This window comes from Teleopsis dalmanni, chromosome X, assembly GCF_002237135.1.
Source record: "Teleopsis dalmanni isolate 2A chromosome X, ASM223713v2, whole genome shotgun sequence".
NCBI lineage: Eukaryota > Metazoa > Arthropoda > Insecta > Diptera > Diopsidae > Teleopsis > Teleopsis dalmanni.
The window spans coordinates 33,355,901-33,374,132 of NC_051848.1; the positions used below are offsets into that span (position 1 = coordinate 33,355,901).

At 27.8% G+C, this 18,232-nt stretch overlaps 2 protein-coding genes across 2 annotated transcripts; both read left to right on the top strand.

Annotated features, from left to right (window-relative positions):
- Positions 1 to 494: 494 nt before the first annotated feature.
- LOC119662014 (sodium channel protein Nach) lies at positions 495 to 4,835 on the top strand. The gene is made up of 8 exons (XM_038071552.1): positions 495 to 792; positions 1,153 to 1,279; positions 1,805 to 2,089; positions 2,162 to 2,249; positions 3,193 to 3,278; positions 3,335 to 3,703; positions 3,774 to 3,880; positions 4,677 to 4,835. Exons 1-8 carry the CDS (start codon positions 627 to 629, stop codon positions 4,817 to 4,819), a joined length of 1,371 nt encoding a protein of 456 aa, XP_037927480.1. The 5' UTR covers positions 495 to 626; the 3' UTR covers positions 4,820 to 4,835.
- A 311-nt stretch (positions 4,836 to 5,146) lies between these two features.
- Positions 5,147 to 18,179, top strand: LOC119662013. The gene is made up of 3 exons (XM_038071551.1): positions 5,147 to 5,572; positions 5,652 to 5,781; positions 17,141 to 18,179. Exons 1-3 carry the CDS (start codon positions 5,360 to 5,362, stop codon positions 18,031 to 18,033), a joined length of 1,236 nt encoding a protein of 411 aa, XP_037927479.1. The 5' UTR covers positions 5,147 to 5,359; the 3' UTR covers positions 18,034 to 18,179.
- Positions 18,180 to 18,232: the final 53 nt, after the last annotated feature.

Here is an 18,232-nt window from a genome sequence, read left to right on the forward strand (position 1 = left end):
TCAAATCGGAGATCATGAGGTCATTTTTTGCCAAAATTCGTTCGGTTTGTAAAAGAATGACACATAGCTTAGGCAGAATTGTGCCCAGTGGTACGGGTAGAGAAAAAGGGTGGTCTAGAAAGAGTAAGAGTTGTCTTATATATTATATTGTCAAAGGGAGGAAGAGAATCAACCACTCATACCCTCTGAAACACAACATTGAGTATATTTGTATTTCTTTTTAATTAATAATAAATTTAAAATTAAATGTTTGGTTTTGTTAAATGTGCCTAAATAATTTTTTTATAAAAAATAAAATAATTAATAATAAATCAATGTCCATGCTTGGAAATTTAGCACAATATATTGAAGGATACTAAACATTATTAAGTCCCCTCAAAATTAAGCGCTTTAAGCACAAATATAATATAATTGTGTGAATACTAGCAGTTGTAGTTTACGCATATTACCTTCATGAACTTAGATTAGAGATTAAAATGATAATTATCCTTACATATGACCTTTCCATAGATTGAAATGACAAATTTTGTCATTTGAGTTCAAGTACTGACAGACTTTAGTTGCTTTCAGTTCTGTTAAAATTTGACTTTACTTAGTATTTATTTGGTATATTTAAATCTAATCGGATGTTGCGCTTAAGAGATGTTGTTGGAGAGTATTTGCAGAACTCAACTTTGCATGGAGCTAAATTTATTGTAGACAAAGATGCTTCGTGGTTGGAACGTCTATTTTGGATATTTTGTCTAGTGGCTTCTTGGTTTGCTTCTTGGCAGTTAATAAAAGCCTCATTGGGTGAGTTGTATTACATGCAATAGTTTATGTGGAAGGTGTTTAAGTACATAATAAAAAAATTTATGTTTAATACTATTACTTAAAATTTATCTTTTGAAAAAAATCTCATTAAAATTGCAAAAATATTATAAAATATTATAATACTGAAATATATTAAAAAAAAGTTTTTTAATATTTATGTTACATAAAATTAATATAAGCTATATAAGACAATATGCTTGCTTCATGGAAGATCTGTTTGTTTTTTTTTCTTTATTTTCTCTAAAAAAAAGTAAACTCTAGCTTATTACTTGCAATATCAAATACATTATTATATTAAAACAATCTGATTCATTATTTATTCTCATCAATTTTCTATAGAGGCTTTCGAAAACAATGCTATCAGTTTCGTGGTTGAGTCATCATATCGTGATTGGGACACTAATTTTCCAGCTATTGTGGTTTGTGAATCAAAAAATATGGATCGTATACAAGAAGTTGCAGAACAGTGAGTTATAAAATTAAACGATGTGATTTAAAATAGCAATAAATAAAATAAGAATACAAATATAAATTTGTATGTACACATATATATATATATATATATATATTAGAGTGGGTCGATATGTTACTAAAGAAAAATTTCAATAAAAATGTGTAATTAGATACGATTCTATGGACCATTGGAAGTAAAACTTACCAACAAACTACATGTCTAAAGTGAATTTTGTGTATACGCATTTTATAAAATAGATTGCATCGACTATGGGTCATTAATTTTAATTTAAAAAACCTAACCCAATTACACCGATAATATATCCTAAATAGTGGTTAAACCATATAGTTTCGTGGTAACTTTTACTCACAATGAAAAATGGAATCGTGTTAAACTATATGGAATCGTGTTAAACTATATACTTTAAAGGAATGAAAATTTGTCCCTTCCCATCCTAATGGTATATATTTGTAAAATTCTAAAAGAAATTAAAATATTTCAATATGAATAAATCACATTAATTATTATATCCAATAGACTTTGGGGTGCCGATCATGATTTTACACTTGAAGAGGTCTTGAGCGAGATAGCATTTTTTCGTGGTGAATCTTATCACACTGTACATGAATGTGGTGGTGAAGAACCAGCAGAGAATTGCTTTTATTCCAATTTTTCCTATTATGCTCAGTTGGTACGCAGCAGTTGTCCAGATTCCATACAAAACTGCCTGTGGAATGGTAAATCTTTTGATTGTTGCAAATATTTTCGACGTATGGAAACGGAATTGGGTATCTGCTATGCAATTAACTCCCTACAGGCTGGGTAAGGTTTTAATACATTTTTTGTTAATCTTAAAAATTATTTTTTAATTACTAAAATTTGTAATAATTTTAGGTTAAATAAGGGTCCGAAACTTAATATGTATTCGAATAGGTATACGGGAGCAGGATCGCTACAAATGGAGTTATTAACTGAAGCAACTGTTAGTATTGAAATTGTTGGAGGATGTTGTTACTTGTTTACATTGATAATAGCTTATTTTATTAATATATTCAACTCAAGCTTCATAGAAACTATTAATCTTAATTTTGAATCTATCCTTAATAGTCGAGAGAATGCTTCATCTTTAAAATTCAAGTTTTCTATAACTTTTTCAAATATTGACGACTCTATTGGCGCACTTGCGATTTTGTTTCCAAAGCCGGAATGATTATTGATTTGTCCATGTAGACCAATGATTTCCAGTAATAGATCACATGATCTAGGAAGCCTCTCCACTGCGAAATTATATAGTTTATAGAAGCATATAGTATATAGTATTTATTATATAGTCAATAAGCACTTGAGTTATTACCTTGTTAATTCATCTGACAATATAACATGGATCCAAATCTCGTTCAATCCTAAATCAACAACCAATGAATTTTTTAGGTCGCATCGGTGGTTGATGGAATGCACTTGGACTTTGTTTACTTCTTATATGAACATTTTTTTAATTGAAGAGATTTTTGCATTAAACTTGAGTCGAATCGTGAAACTTTTTATTCCTGTTGTGTATGTAGTTACTTCAGTTGACTTTAATTAATTGAAATATTCTTAAACGCAACGTAAATTCATCTCCTGAATGCAGAGATGAAGTCATGCTCTGTGCATAATAAAATCCTTCTTAAAAGATAAGATATAAAAAAACTGATTACTTCTTATTTTCGCAAGTGCGATTGAAAAAACATTGCTTTACTTACCAAATTTTTAATATTTATTTCAAATCGACACTAAAGCATTAGCATTATAACTAGTTAAGATATATTGACAGATATTAATAGATCTTGTGACATCATTTTATCGATGTCGTATTTATATATATATATATATTATTAAAGTAAAAAATTTATATATTATTATTATATACTATATATACTTTTAAGGTCTTTATACTTGGTGAAGAAGAAGTGCCAACATTGGTAACACCTAAAACCGATTATTTGATAGTGGGTCCATATGTGTCATTTGTGTAAGTTATTAATAAAATAATCTTTGTACTGAAAAAACTTAACAAAATTCTATTAGGCGTCATATAGCAAAACGTGATATTCAAAACGATGATCAAATTCGTGATACAAGCGTAGCACAACGAAATTGTAGATTCAGTGATGAGAATACATTGGATGTTCATCGTTATTACAGCTATAGCGCCTGCACTGTACAATGCCGTAAAGATCGACAAATGGAGTTGTGCAATTGCTCTAGTCATTTGACACCAAATACACCAGATTGGCAGCTTTGCAATATGGATGGTCTGGAATGTCTTAATCGTAACTATGAAGATCTGTCTGTTATAATAGCAAAATGGTCTCGAGGACGGAAAGGATTGGTGTGTGATTGCTTACCGTCATGCACCGAAGTTGATATATCCACGGTGCATGATAGTAAAGAGAAGTGAGTGTGAACATTTTAGGCTATAGTAGAGTAAAATTAAAGATTTTTACATTCTTTACTACCCTTAAAGTATATACGGTCATCAGAATCCCATATCTAAAATAGAAATTTCACTTATCGAATTACCAACGGAGCGTTATAAACGCAATGTAGTGCGTGGCAAATTGGATTTGGTCGGTAAGTGAAAGAAATAATTTCTTAAGTTAAATGAATTCAATAATTATATTGAAAATAATGCAAAAAAAAAAAACAATATAGTAGCTTCTATTTGATATATTATTTTTAATTTTATTTTATACAAAGTTCCTCATTTTTAAAAATATTAGGACTATATATTCTGAGCAGTATATATTAAAAATATATTTCAGCTACAGTTTTAATTAGTGAAACCATAACATTCATATGCAAAGATAAACTGAATGCAAAGTGGCACTAAAGTGCCTCATTGAACTATTATTATTATTATTCAGTAGTTTATCTGAGGTTTTTTCGCTTATCGAATAAGATTGTGTAGGTAGAGGTTTTGCAATTTCTTGATGCGATCGCTTAGTCGGGTGAGAGATATCGGTACTGAATATCTATTCGGATAAGGTTGCGTGTGTGTGACTGTTTATTTTGATAATAATAGTTAATTTGAACTTTTTAACTTAACGAAAAAGAAGTTTTCGGTAAAGATTTGGCACATTTTTGAGGCGAATTTATTTAAGTAAATGGAATGAAGAAAAAAATTAAAAACAAAAATATTTTTAATATAATTATTAAGTTAATTAATGTTAATTTTTGTTATGAATCTTATCTTTAAGCTTTTGTTAAGTAGTTTAAAAGTTGTGTTAGAAAAATCTATGCTAATAAACGTATAAAAATGTTTCAAAAAATGTTGTTAACGTTAATTAAAATTTGAAATGTACTCTACATATGAATTAATATTTAAAACAATAACAAATTGTATCAAAACTACTTTGATTTTTTGCAGTGTCTATTGGTGGCACAACGGGCCTATTTGTCGGTGCCAGCTTGCTTAGCTTCGTGGAGATTGTGTACTATATCACCATCCGACCATACGGCACAATGCTATTCGAGAAGCATCGATTGCGTCAAGAGCTACAAACGAACTGAACAATACGAAGACACAAATTTTATAAGATACAATTCTGTTCAGATACAATTTAAAATAGCATTCCTTGATCTTTATATAAGTTGGCACTTTCTACATAAGTAAAAAAGTAAAATGAGCTTTAAAATATTTAAATTAAAGTGAATAATTAGAAAACGTAATTTACCGCAAATCCACTGGAAATTTGATATCTCAGAAACACATTGTCATTTTTTTCGCAATTATAAATGCAATTGCACCGTTGCAAGTAAGCTGATAATTAAATTAAATGATTACATAAAAACGAAAAACATCTGAGAATGAAATAAGTAAATAAAGATAAAAATAAGTACAAATATCGGAACAGAATTTTTTTCTGTGACTATAGAAAAGATAAAATACTTTAATTCGCAGCAGTGCAACAAATTTTGTTTGGGGAAACGCATACGTGTAAGGCGGATTTTTCTCAGTCTAGAGAATAGAGAATAAAATAGAGAAGATTATTGGAAAGCAGCCAACAATTGGTATTCTTTGCAAAAATAGAACAACACGGCGTGAAAATTATGTCGGACGATGTACATAAAACGTCTCCCAGTGGATCTCTACTAACGCACGCAGAATGTGAACTTATACTGCTGAAAGCCGTTACCACCAACACTGGTTCATTGCTGAAATTAAAGGGTTTTGAAGTGATCAATGCGACCGAGGCTGTTGGCTTTTTGGGTGAATATAAACGACTCGTACTCAACTATGCTGTGGTAGATAAGCAAGACAATGTATGTTTTGAGAACGAGATGGCATACTTTTAGGCTGAAATGTTGTACTAATAATCTTTTATATTTTTAAATATTATAGTCCAATGATCACCAACTGGTACTGTTTATTAAATCATTGCCACTGGAGAATAATGAACCTGCTAAGGAGGCTATTTTTAAAAAGGAAACAAGACTATACAATTCATTGCTGAAAGAGTTGCAAGCCTTAAGTGAGTACATATTCTGCTATGCTAATTAATTAGTAGCATAGTCAAGAATTAAGAATTAAAGTTGAATATATATATATATAAAATTAACATACTATATATATTAACATGCATAAAATAAACAAAATATATAATGTTCCTAATTGCCATTTTAAAAAGTTATTAATATATATTACTATAAAAACCAAGCTTTGTCAAAAGTTAAAGGTAATTCCTAAACCACTGAGTTTTCCAAACAGTATTATATTGCGCAAGTAGGCCTAAGTAGATTCTTAGAATCGCCGGTATAACTTAATCTAACCTAATATATTATGTTGAGAGTAATTGAGTCAGTGCACTTCAGCACATTCACTTTCTATTAACTGCGAGGTTTCTACATAACCTCTCTCTACGCCTTGACTGGATTATTGTTTAGCACTTCATCAGACCATTCTGAGATTCGATAACGCGGTTTTGGTAAGCCTGTTAGTTTTCGTAAATAATTTCAGGGCTCTATCCTGTATGTATTTTTTGATCGATTCAATCTTGAGGTCCCTGAGGATGTCATTCGTTCTAATATACCAATGTACCTTGAAAAGTCTTCTCAGAGCTTGGTTTTGTGCAATTTTTATCTGTAGTGTTTGCTTCATTAATTCTTTTTCACAACTTATGTAAACATGGTACTAATTAGCAGAGGGGTATACATTTTGTGGTTCCGATAGTGAATGTTCTCGTGCGAATGTTCTCGACCATATATCTTAGAGTACTGAATTCTTTTTGATGTAATTTATTATGATTGTTAAAAGTACGGTAACAATATGATGGATATTGGTCTGAGTTTCAGACTTGTATGCATAATCACAACCATATACGTAGAAATTTTTAATTCGAAGTTCAAATTTCAAATCTTTGGTTGGAAAACATAAAAAATTGATTGCAAAATAATTATTTGGAAATATTCTAAAGATAATAATGCAACGATGTGCAAATACTTAAAAAATAATCCGTACAAAAATCATGAATGTGGGAGTGTTTCTCAATTATTTTTGAATTCTAAATCAACTGAGATATATATATATATGTATATATAATATAGCATTATATTATTATATCACTTTATTATTTTATATTATTTATTTTTTATTATTATTTTAATAATATATAATAATATTATATATTTTTATTATATTATTTTCGCTATGAGTTTAAAGCGATAATTACTTTAATAATAAATGATATATGTATATGAGCTTCATTGGAACCTAGGTTTAGAAACATATAAGGTAAGTTCAAAACGAACTAAAGTACGGTAGGTTAAATGTTTCGTGGCTGGTAGTAGCCTTTATATATACAGTTCTCCGATTCCTTCAATGGCTTCATTTTGAATGTATTATTATACTTGTATTCCATTTGATTTATTCCTTCATAAGAGACTGGTACCGGTTCTTCACTTTAATTCTTAATTTTTTATGCCTAGAAGTGATACTTATAATGTAGTGTATAACAATATACCTATTATAGTTTTATATAAACAAAAGTTATGTAGAGCTTTAATACTCATATTAAGATTTTATATTAATTTAAAATAATATGAAATAATATAATATATATATATAGATAATATATATCTATAAATCATATGTTTAAATAATATGATATAAAATATTTTCCGTCTGTCCGTCCAAGGTTTCAAATTAAATAAGTCCTCTAGGGCATTTCTTAAAGCACGTCTATAAGATTGAAATGTGAATGTTAAAGCAATTGAATTATTGAAAGGATTATCACTGCGAGAAATGTAGGAAGACTTTGATAAAAAATTTAAAAATTTGAAATCGAAAAAAATATAGAATTTTAAAAGTATAAATTATAAACAACAACAATAATAGAAACCTACCTATTTCTGCAAAACGCTCTTCATTACTGTAACGACAACTATAATGAAGTATTAATTTAGAAAATTATAATTAAATGAATGAGCAGTATATTTACCTGTGGTCTTTGTTAATTTAGTTGTAAATTTAAAGAAGTTAAAATTTGTACTTATTTTAAAATATATTTTTATCACAATTTATTATGAAGATCTATAAAGTTGCTATAAGGGTATTTCGATTCTAACGGACTCTTCCATGTGTTGTGCATTTCATTTGATTAAAACATCTATTCAGGATATTTTAAGAATATCCTGTTTTTTAAATTAACACCTGTTTATAGAAATTAAAAATATGGGATCGAATTCGGCAAAAACAATGGATCCGCTAGCATCTCTAATGAAAATCGACCAAATTTGGTGCTGACTAGTACGTTGTTTTTTAAATTTAATAGTAAGTTAAACATTTAGTTACTTTTTTTCACTAATTCGAGGGTTCTGATAAACAGTTTTCTCTCTCTCTTTCTCTTGTTAATCTCGTTATACAATATATATTTAATGGCATTAGTTAGTGAAATATATGAATAGAAAAAAATGTATACTTAGCTGTGTTAAATTATTTATTAAGCTTCACTACATTATTTGAATAAAAATAAAAAATTCTTGAGATTTTATAGTAGTTGATCTTGCTCAGGAGTGGTAACTACTGTCTCTTCCCAACCAATGTCTAACTCTATATATTCGGTTTCTGTTTCCTCCTCTTCGATTGGCTCATTTTTTATTTCAATATAAGGAAGCAAATCTTCCATATCCTGAGGTTCAGGTTCAAATTCAGGTTCAAATTCAGTTTCAGGTTCAGGATCCAGTTCTGGATCAGGTTCAAGAAACAAATCCTCCATAACCTCAGTTTCCTCTTTCAATAAAAATTCAGGTTCCTCCTTAATTATAAACTCTGGTTCCGGATTTAATAGAGATTCCGATTCTTCCTTAATTACAATTTCTTCTTCTTCTTCTTTAACTATAACTGTTGGTAGATTTTCGGTGAAACTAATGTTTTTTCGTTTATTCTTCCTCTTTCTTCGCTTTTTGCACTTTGGCATTGAGTAATCAATTGGTAATACTTGATCCACGGGTTGATCAAACAAATATACTCTTTCGCTTAGTGAAGCAAGTGTCATTGCAGCTTCCATTTCTTCTTCCAAGTATTGACCTACGCTATATTCACAAAAGAAAACCAAAAAAAATTAATTTTATTTTTATATGAAATATGTGTACAGGATTCAATATCAAAGTTGCTTGGTTTCTTAGGTTCTGATTCCTTGGTTCTGATTCCTAAAAAATCGTACGAAAGTTGGCGAGGCGTTTATTTTTAATACAAACTAGGAAATTGGGAGTCAAAGAAAATCCTCTATATCTTATCTAAATACGACTTAAATATATAGGTTTAATCATACATCATTATTTACTTTATTTAATAACTTTAAATTATTTTTCTTTTAAATTGGAAGTTTTTTCAAAAATTACGTTGACGCAAATCGTACTTTTTTAAGAAAATTTTGGATTATTTTCTGAAAACCCCATTGATATTATAGTTTTTAAAATATTTTTTATGGATTTAAAACTATCACATAAATTAAACTTCATAATTTTATTGAGTTATTAAGGTACTATCTTGGGAACATTAGGATTCAGAGTGTTATTAACAAATAATCAAGTTTCTTATGTATATATTCATACATGGTTTTTTTATTTAACATATTATATTAAATTAAAAACTATTACATTTTTTTTATACTTACACATATTTACGTTCCATTTTATTTTGAAAGGCGTATCCCTCTTAACCACTTTACACAAAAGAGCTGCGTCAGTACGAATGCTTATGGAAATCGTTTAAATATTTGTAAATAATTGGAAATAATAGTTCGATGCGTTTAGTAAAAGATTTTTTCTTTTAAATTTATTATATATATATAATGCACAAATACATATTTATTTATGTAAAATATATGTATTAAATAAAATTCACTCATTGCTCAATAAGTTCGCAAAGCGCCATCTAATCTTCAAGAATAGAACTAAAATTTCAAAGCAAGTTTGTTATGCATAATAAAAGAATATTAGTAATATTTCAGTCCATCAAAGCTGACATATCAATGTATTTATATTTAATAATGGAAAAAATTTGACATCAAGCGATGAATAAATTTTTTGTAGAAACTGATTTCTAGAGAATAGAAGTTCATTTTGAAATGGTTAAGATAGTGTGTGAATCTACTCTTCCAAAACTAATAGTTTGTAAGTGGTGTAGTTTCTTTAAAAGTGGTCGTACAAGCCTTGCAGACTATCCATCAATTTTAAAAATGTTCGCAAAATTTATAGGTTTTGGTTTCAGACTTTCCACGAACTCATTGAACAACATATGGTAATCTATTCAGATTTTTTTATAAATTAGAAACTTATAACATATATAACACATGTTCATATAACAGATTTTTATATATAGTTTATTATTAATGTAATAATTTTTAATGTTATATATGTAATATTAAAACATTTTAGTTTATTATAATTTATTTTATTGTTTTAATGTCAGAGGTTGTAGTTTGTTTAGAAGTAATATTTTATTATTCAGATATATAATAAATATTTATAAGAAATCACACAAATCCTAACACAATATATTATAGTAAATTTATTTTTCATATAAAAAGTCGGAGAACTTGAAATTATTATATATAATATATTATTTCATTATCATTTACATTCATCTTTATTCTTTATTACTTTATTATTTATGTTTACATTAATAATAATGTAGTTAATATTAGTTATAATAATATATATAAATTATATTTTTAACATTAATATTTATATCTTTATAGAAGCTCCCGCACTCACTTTAAAACACGTCTTCAAGGCGACGTTTATAAAAAACTATTGACACTCTCATAAAACATTTGTTATTACAAACGAACTCATATAGCCAGCTAATCCTAAACATTTTATTTTCTATCTAGTTTATATCAAATCAAGTAATAAAATATGTTAGCAATTAAAGAAATTATTAGTTCTTCGAAGTCATGTGCAACCTGCGCTTCATATTCCATATGTAAACTTTAAACAAATCATATGTGGCTTACAATATATCCGAGTATTGCTGACTTAGAGCAAATAATAAAAATATATAAACCTATATAAATGAGTAGATCAAGTGTCTTTATTTATTGTACTTACTATATTTCATGACATAATATTATTCACGACTTAAGGACTAAATAATAATAAAGTTGTTGTTATAAATCAATCACGTACTTTTCGGCTATTTTTGTCAATATAATCTTGAATATAATTTATAATATATTTTTACTGAAGTTATAATTCACTACTATTTATATGTATTATAATTTCCATAAATCTATTTAATAACATATTTCCACTTCAGCTAAAACTAATTTTACTTTATTAATGACATTAAGATTTAGACGTTTCCATTGACATAAACTGATTTATGAATGTAAATAGTTTGTTTGCTCACATTTCACATATAAAACATTTGACAAATTTTTCAAATTTTGATAATTTCCTTTGTGGAAAATTTATTATTAAGGGTTGCATTCGACATTTTTCGCCTTAAATTAGTTAATTTATTTATAATGAGGTGATATATATAAAAACTAAATTATCCTCATTATCGGCTTTAATGAACAAAAATACCTCAATGAGATAGCGGATACATGATGTTAGAAATAAGGTTTAACACTTTTCTAATTAGCATATATATAGCATAGAATAATTGTGTTTTGGGATAGAAAGTTGTTACTTACATTATTGGTATAAAAGTTTTAATGTACACCTCTATATTTTATAGTTTCATACATGATTTTAGGACCAATGAGATATATATTATATAAATAATCTATTTATAATGTGATAATGCAGTGTGATAATATGGACCATTCGTGGACGAGTATTTTTTATAAATGCATTAAATATGTATGTACAAAAATCTATAGAAATATAGTTATTTTAATGCCCAAAAAATTATTTTAGACTTGATGTTTTTTTTAAAGTTAATTATTTTTGTCAAAAGTTGTGCTTCTTATGAAGACAAAGAAACTATTCTTTAAATGTTAGAAGGAATCGAATAGCAAAGGAAAAACAACAACAAAAACTTAGTTCATTTATTGAAATCCTGGCTCACCATACAACGCTGTTTCGAGTATTGCCAATTAGTTTATAGTTCCTATATAATTTGTTTGGACTGCAAGTGCCAGGCTTAGAACTCGTGCCTGTCAAATTAAAAGCGATAACTAATCAAGTTTTTCCATAAGTATCCAAAGTAGCTAATGTTTTTTCGTATTTTAATAGGTTAATAATATTTTTTTTTAAAAAAAAAGAAATATTTTATTTAAAATTGTCAACAAGTTCCATATTTTGACTGTTTTCCATTAGGGACTCTTTCTCATAGCTCACAAAAAAAAAACATTACAATTTATAGGAATAAATACTTAGTTTTATTTTTTTATATATATCTTAAGGTTAGTTAATGCTGGCGATCCTAAGGATCCACTGAGACCCATTGATTATATTATGCTAATATACCAAGCTCTTTATAATGTATAAAGTTTGAAAAACTTCTTGAGACTTTAGCAGAACCTGATAGGTTCTTTATAGAAAGGTTTTGAAACTGGCTACAAAAGTTAAAAGTTAATGCTTGTCATGGCAAATTCTCGTTGCGCATACACTGCACGTGCCCAAAAAATTTAGAAAAAAATCATTTAGACCATTATAGTCTTCATATTGCAAACTTAAGATGTCTTGTCTTAACAAATGACACCCCGCACCTTGTAGGAAGTGTACAAAAATAAAAACTGATCGACTTTTTCGTGGTTAGAAATTTAATACTTTGGTCAGTTAATAAAAAGTGTTTTGAGTAGTGAAACAAATAATTCGTTATTGCCAGTAAACAGACTTCGTGCCATAATCCAGTTGCATCGATTTATTTATACAATTGGTTCTGTTTGATACATAAAATCACTACACAATAATAAATAATAAAACTGCTCATTTGATATCTAGTACTTAAAACTGTTTGAATAAACGCATAAAAAAGATAATAGTAAGCATTTGGTTGGAGAGTACAAAGTTTCTAAATCGTACTTCACACTAAGCCTCTCTTATAATGTTGTTGTTATAGATGTGTTTATTATTCTCTTGTTACTCTCTAAAAATTCTCTTTCGCGGGAAGGATAGAAAAACTCTTTCATATTTTAATCCAATCATTTCTATTTTTTCTCTTTTTGTTAACTGCTTTAGTTACCTCTAATTTGCTTTAGTTGGCTCTAATTATTCCTAAATTTTATTCAGTTCTTTGATTGCATCAGCTCTCAGATCAAAAATGTGAGTTGACCATACACTTAAGACTTCTTTCGTAAGAAAGCCTAATTTTGTAGCATGAAGAGCATAAAAGAACGGTCAATTTTAGCAAAGCACTAAAGAAGAAACTTATTAGAAACTGCTTGGTATTTCCACTTTCCTTATCCTCATGTTTACCACATATAAAACAAAAAAAAATTTATATAATATATTTATGGATGCTTTAAAGTTCACTATTTACTTATCTATATTGGTTGAGGCTTATATGAACAATTGAAAAATATATAAAAATGAAAGTAGATTCTTCTTTATATTAATCATATGCATTTATTGCCTCTGCAGTGTATGGTGAATCTAGCAACATTTCTCTTGTTCTTATCATTGTTTTCTTTCTTCCTCTCATTATCTTCGAAATATTGTTCTTTAAATAATATTTTAACTAATATTTTATTAGAGTGCATAACACACCTTCTTTCTTTAGGTTTTTCTTCTAGTATGCGCTTGGATCGTTGCGTTTTTGAGACATCTCAGAATTATTTCATTCTACCTTTTAAATATCTTTCGAAAAACTTTTAACTATCTTTGCTAGAATTGCTCTCTAAGTCTTTGAGTTAATTTTAGAAATTTGACAAGTAATTTAAGTGTTTAGCACTTTGACAGAGGTATTAATTGAATGAGCAATAGTTTAACCTCTACTAGATCGTGAAGTGAGATATTGGACTCTAAATCACTAATAATCTCTAAAGGATCATTTGGAAGAAAATTTTTCAATCCTTAACTAGGGGCTTAAATATTGTTGTTCGCATTTAACTTCACACTTAAGCGTGAATCAATCCTTATAATTATTCACCCAAGTGATTGTAAAAATGGTATGGTATTTCTATGTAATTATTTCAATATTTAGGATAGAAATACTTATGCTTTGCTTAAATACTAAAAACTTGACTAAGCTATATCAAAAGTGGATGCGAGGGCTTCATTCATTATGTTAACGATTCGTTAATCACATCTTAAAAAACCATTCAATAGCTACTCATTTAATTATTTCCCAATACACTGATTCAGTATAAAATAATAATAACTTAAAATAGATCAAAGTGCTTCATGCAATCACTTAAATATGGCTATATGAAGAGGAGTATAAATTTTGAAGCTATTCATCTATTAGATTGATAACATTCTTTTAATATCCTGAAATTAGCATTTTATGGAATAGTATTTCCTTGCATTAAGCCGTCATTATTTTAAAAATATTCGAAGTTGATAAGTTTATAAGTGTTATAGATATTATAAACTTTATAAATTTCATAAATTTTATAAATGTTATAAGAGTCTTATCAGTTATAAAACTTAAACTGAATTTTATTAGAAATAGGGAGATATATGTTTCACTAAAAAATACTTTATATGTATATCTCTGTACTCAAAACTTATATGACGGCTGGTAAGTATTGGTAAAGTGAAAATGTTCTGTAGGTTCAATATTTGAAGAAAGTTCATGAATTAAATTTCTCTCCAAGCTGCAGGCCTGTTATTCTAAGGCTTTTTTTAGTTTATTTGTAATTTTATTCTGCATTTTAATTTACACTAAGTAAATGGGTAAATAAATAAATAAATAAATAACTTTTTCTTACAATCCATTAAAATAAATTTAAGCTTAAACTTTTGATTAATATTTTTCTGAATAAAAAAAATATTATTCTGTCTAGTCCTAAGTGTGGGTATCTTTCTTAGAACAATGATGATTAATATATTCTTATAATATGATTATTATTTTTATAAATTATTCTTAGCTTATATGACCAATATATGTTCAATAAAACAGTTTGAGAATTAACAAGTTATAAATTTATATCGGTATCAATATTCGATGACTTCTGATTTCTCCTTAATATTCGATATGTATATATATTTGCCTTAAGAAACACAGTAGCGAAATTGACTGAATTATATATAATTACATCTGGAATACTTCTTTAATAACTATTTCTTTTCGAATGTTATAAAAATTGAGCAAATTTAGTCATTTATGTTAGATTTTAGGAAAATTTCTTGTTTTCTTGATATTTTTAATGACTAACAACCTTATCATTCCATAAGGTTATCGCTTTTTGTTCTAAAAACTAAGTTAGTTTTTACCGTCCACACAATACTATATATCAAACATATATCTGTTCTTTAAACAATCATCAAATCCTGCACTACAGAAACTTAGCATTTGAAACATAAGTACATTTTTTTGAGAAATTTATTTTACCACGTTTTTCTAAAAACATTGACTTATTGGTCTCGCATATTACTTTCATCCAATACAAAGCCAACTTACCCACTGACAGGATCTAGACTGTTTGTATATATTTATATTATCTTAACTATGATAAAAAGAAGTGAACTAGTTGCATTGAATTATTTGTTATTAAGAGTTTCTGTACGACTTGATACGGAATCAGAACAATATTCATAGTCTAGAACTAATGAAATCAATATTAGATATAATTGAAGTTAAAGTTACTTAACTAGTTAATTTATAAAAAGATTTCTTAGGTTCAATAACTGTTCTAAATTATATTTAACTATAAATAATAGTTATAATATGGCATAATATTGTGGTTTCATCAACTTCTTTTTTCGAGTGCAAGATATTTTTAATTCTCACATACTTTACTTCTGTTGACAAGTGCTCCAGCAAAAAATTTGAAAACATGTTCCAGTAAGTTTAATATGAGAGTGCTATCTTAATTCAAAATTACAAATATATCTTCACTTTTTTATTGTGTATTATTTATTTTATTTTATTGTGTAGGATTATAATATTAATCTTATTAACTGTAATCGCTTATGGATGTTATTTATGTGAAGGCGAAGCCGCTGAATTTTAAAATGTTTAACTATGTTATAATTTCAATAAATTCGATACTGGTTACCTTTGAGTATGGGACCATAAACCTCCCGAATAAATTTTTACCCAAACAATATGATTATGAATTCATTGATTCATTATTGTGGTGATGTTGTCTTACATCACTGGATCAGGAATTTCTGCAGTAGTTATTCTTTTTTAACCGATTGATATGAATAAAAAAGATATCTTATGGTCCTAGTTTTAAACTTTCTTCTCAACACCGAAGTTTCTGTTGTAGTTATTAGATATATATGTTCATAAAGCATGTCGACTGATACGAAAGTGTCCAATGATAATGAACATTACAAGAATCAAGATTATATTGCCTCGCATTGAATGAAGCCTCTATAGTTTTTTAAGGTTTTGTTTTTTTTTTGTCAGATGAGTCATATGTGTGGACAAGATATTTGGCAATTCTACTGTTTATCGTTTAGAAATAAATGTCTGACGTTATATTCTGGCGTTATATCTTTCAGCTGACCAAAGTTAAAAATCTTTCATAAGATGTTTTGATAGATGTTTTGTTTTTCTGTCTTTCAAAAGACGAAATCAAAGTTGTGCTACTGAGCACATTTTTATTTATATTTGCAGTGTGTTATTATTTATTTATTTATTTTTTTTCTTTATGAAGTTACAAAGAACTCTATTATATCGTCAATTTAGTGCTGTTAGGTATCAAATTTACTTTAATATAAGTATCTGAACTAAATATCTGAATGAGAGATCTGAGAGATTTACTTCGTAATTTATTATTGGTAGTGGTAGCATTTGCAACGTCTGGATCAATTAATCCATTTAATGATGTTTAAGGCTTTGTTTTCATACACCCTTTTTATGTTTGCCGATCACAATCATATACTATATATTGGAATAACTATATAATAAGAATATTTAATATACATAAATTTGTATATATGTTTATATTCAGTTATATGTTATGTAGGTAGATCATTAATTTATGTAAAGCCTTGAGTTGAAGACCTCTATGGCTAAAACTCTGATATAAATATTTAGATTTTATATTGTACATCGCATATTTGAGAGAATTGAATATATAATAGTTAACATTAAATTTAACCGGTCTTAAGGTCAGTTATTTGTGAACTTAATTTATGTTTCAATAAATTAAATTCATTTTTTTTTAAATAATTCGAATATAAATTATATCATTAATCACTATACTATATTATACATTATTAAAATCAATGTTAACATCTTATTCAATTTATTTTTAGCGACGAAAATGTGGAAACCCAAAACTTTTTACACACGAAACGATCTATTTGTAATGGAAGATCTTGAAAAACTAGGTTACACTGTACGCAAAAACCCTAGAGAAAGTCTTAGTGATGTAGAAATAAAAAATGTTCTAAATACCTTAGCGATATTGCATGCAACTAGCATTGCCTATGAAGCTAAAAACGATATCAGTATTGGTGAAGTATATAAGGATATTTTGCAGGAGATAACTATTTCGCCCGATATCGCCTGGTACACAACAGGCTTAAAGGCAGTAATGGCAGTAGTACAAAAATATTCTAAAGAAAAATATATACCAGACATATCAAACAAATTGGCTGCAATTTATGGTATGATTGATGTGTCGGAAAAGTATCAAAATGTTATATGCCACCGTGACGCTTGGCTTGGCAATATATTTTTCCATAATTCTGCACTGGAAACAAATGATGTCAATAATTCAGCAGTTTTAGTGGATTTTCAAACTTGTCGTTACTGCGCCGCGAGCATTGATGTAGTATTTGTTTTATATATGAATTTGCAAAAAAAAGAACGACAACTTAAAGAATCAACATACTTGGAATGGTACTATCATAAGTTCTGGGAGCAGTTAGAAAGTTATAACCTTGTTGTTGGAAAGTATATGACATGGCAAGATTTACTAAGATCATATCATGAATTTCGTTTAATGGGAAGTGTCTACAAGGCCATTGCCATGACAATACTACAAGTACCGAAAAATTTCGTAACCAATGAGTACAAACATGTGGAACGAACGCAACCTGTGCTGGACTACATGGCAGAGAATGTCAACTTTCGTACCAGTATGCTGGAGACTGTAGCGGAAATAGTGGAACTACTGTTGATCGATGAGAAGCAACAACAATAAATAATCGCTGTTAATGGGAAGACATTAATACAAAAGCCATACATTCCGTACAGAGAAACATACATACATATATTATTTACTAATGAAAACATATGCCAATTGAGTAACTTGTAACTTAACACAAATTTGTTTGGTTTCTACTTGAGTTCTGCTTTCTTTTTTTTTCTATGAATATTTAATAAAATATTATCTTATCACT

Excerpts from the sequence above, each read along its gene's own strand:
- LOC119662014 (XM_038071552.1), top strand. The coding sequence starts at position 627 with ATGTTGCGCTTAAGAGATGTTGTTGGAGAGTATTTGCAGAACTCAACT. Across the intron at positions 793-1,152 it reads GTTAATAAAAGCCTCATTGG|AGGCTTTCGAAAACAATGCT; the intron begins GTGAGTTGTATT and ends AATTTTCTATAG. Across the intron at positions 3,881-4,676 it reads TGGCAAATTGGATTTGGTCG|TGTCTATTGGTGGCACAACG; the intron begins GTAAGTGAAAGA and ends GATTTTTTGCAG.
- LOC119662013 (XM_038071551.1), top strand. The coding sequence starts at position 5,360 with ATGTCGGACGATGTACATAAAACGTCTCCCAGTGGATCTCTACTAACG. Across the intron at positions 5,573-5,651 it reads TGGTAGATAAGCAAGACAAT|TCCAATGATCACCAACTGGT; the intron begins GTATGTTTTGAG and ends TAAATATTATAG. Across the intron at positions 5,782-17,140 it reads GAAAGAGTTGCAAGCCTTAA|CGACGAAAATGTGGAAACCC; the intron begins GTGAGTACATAT and ends ATTTATTTTTAG.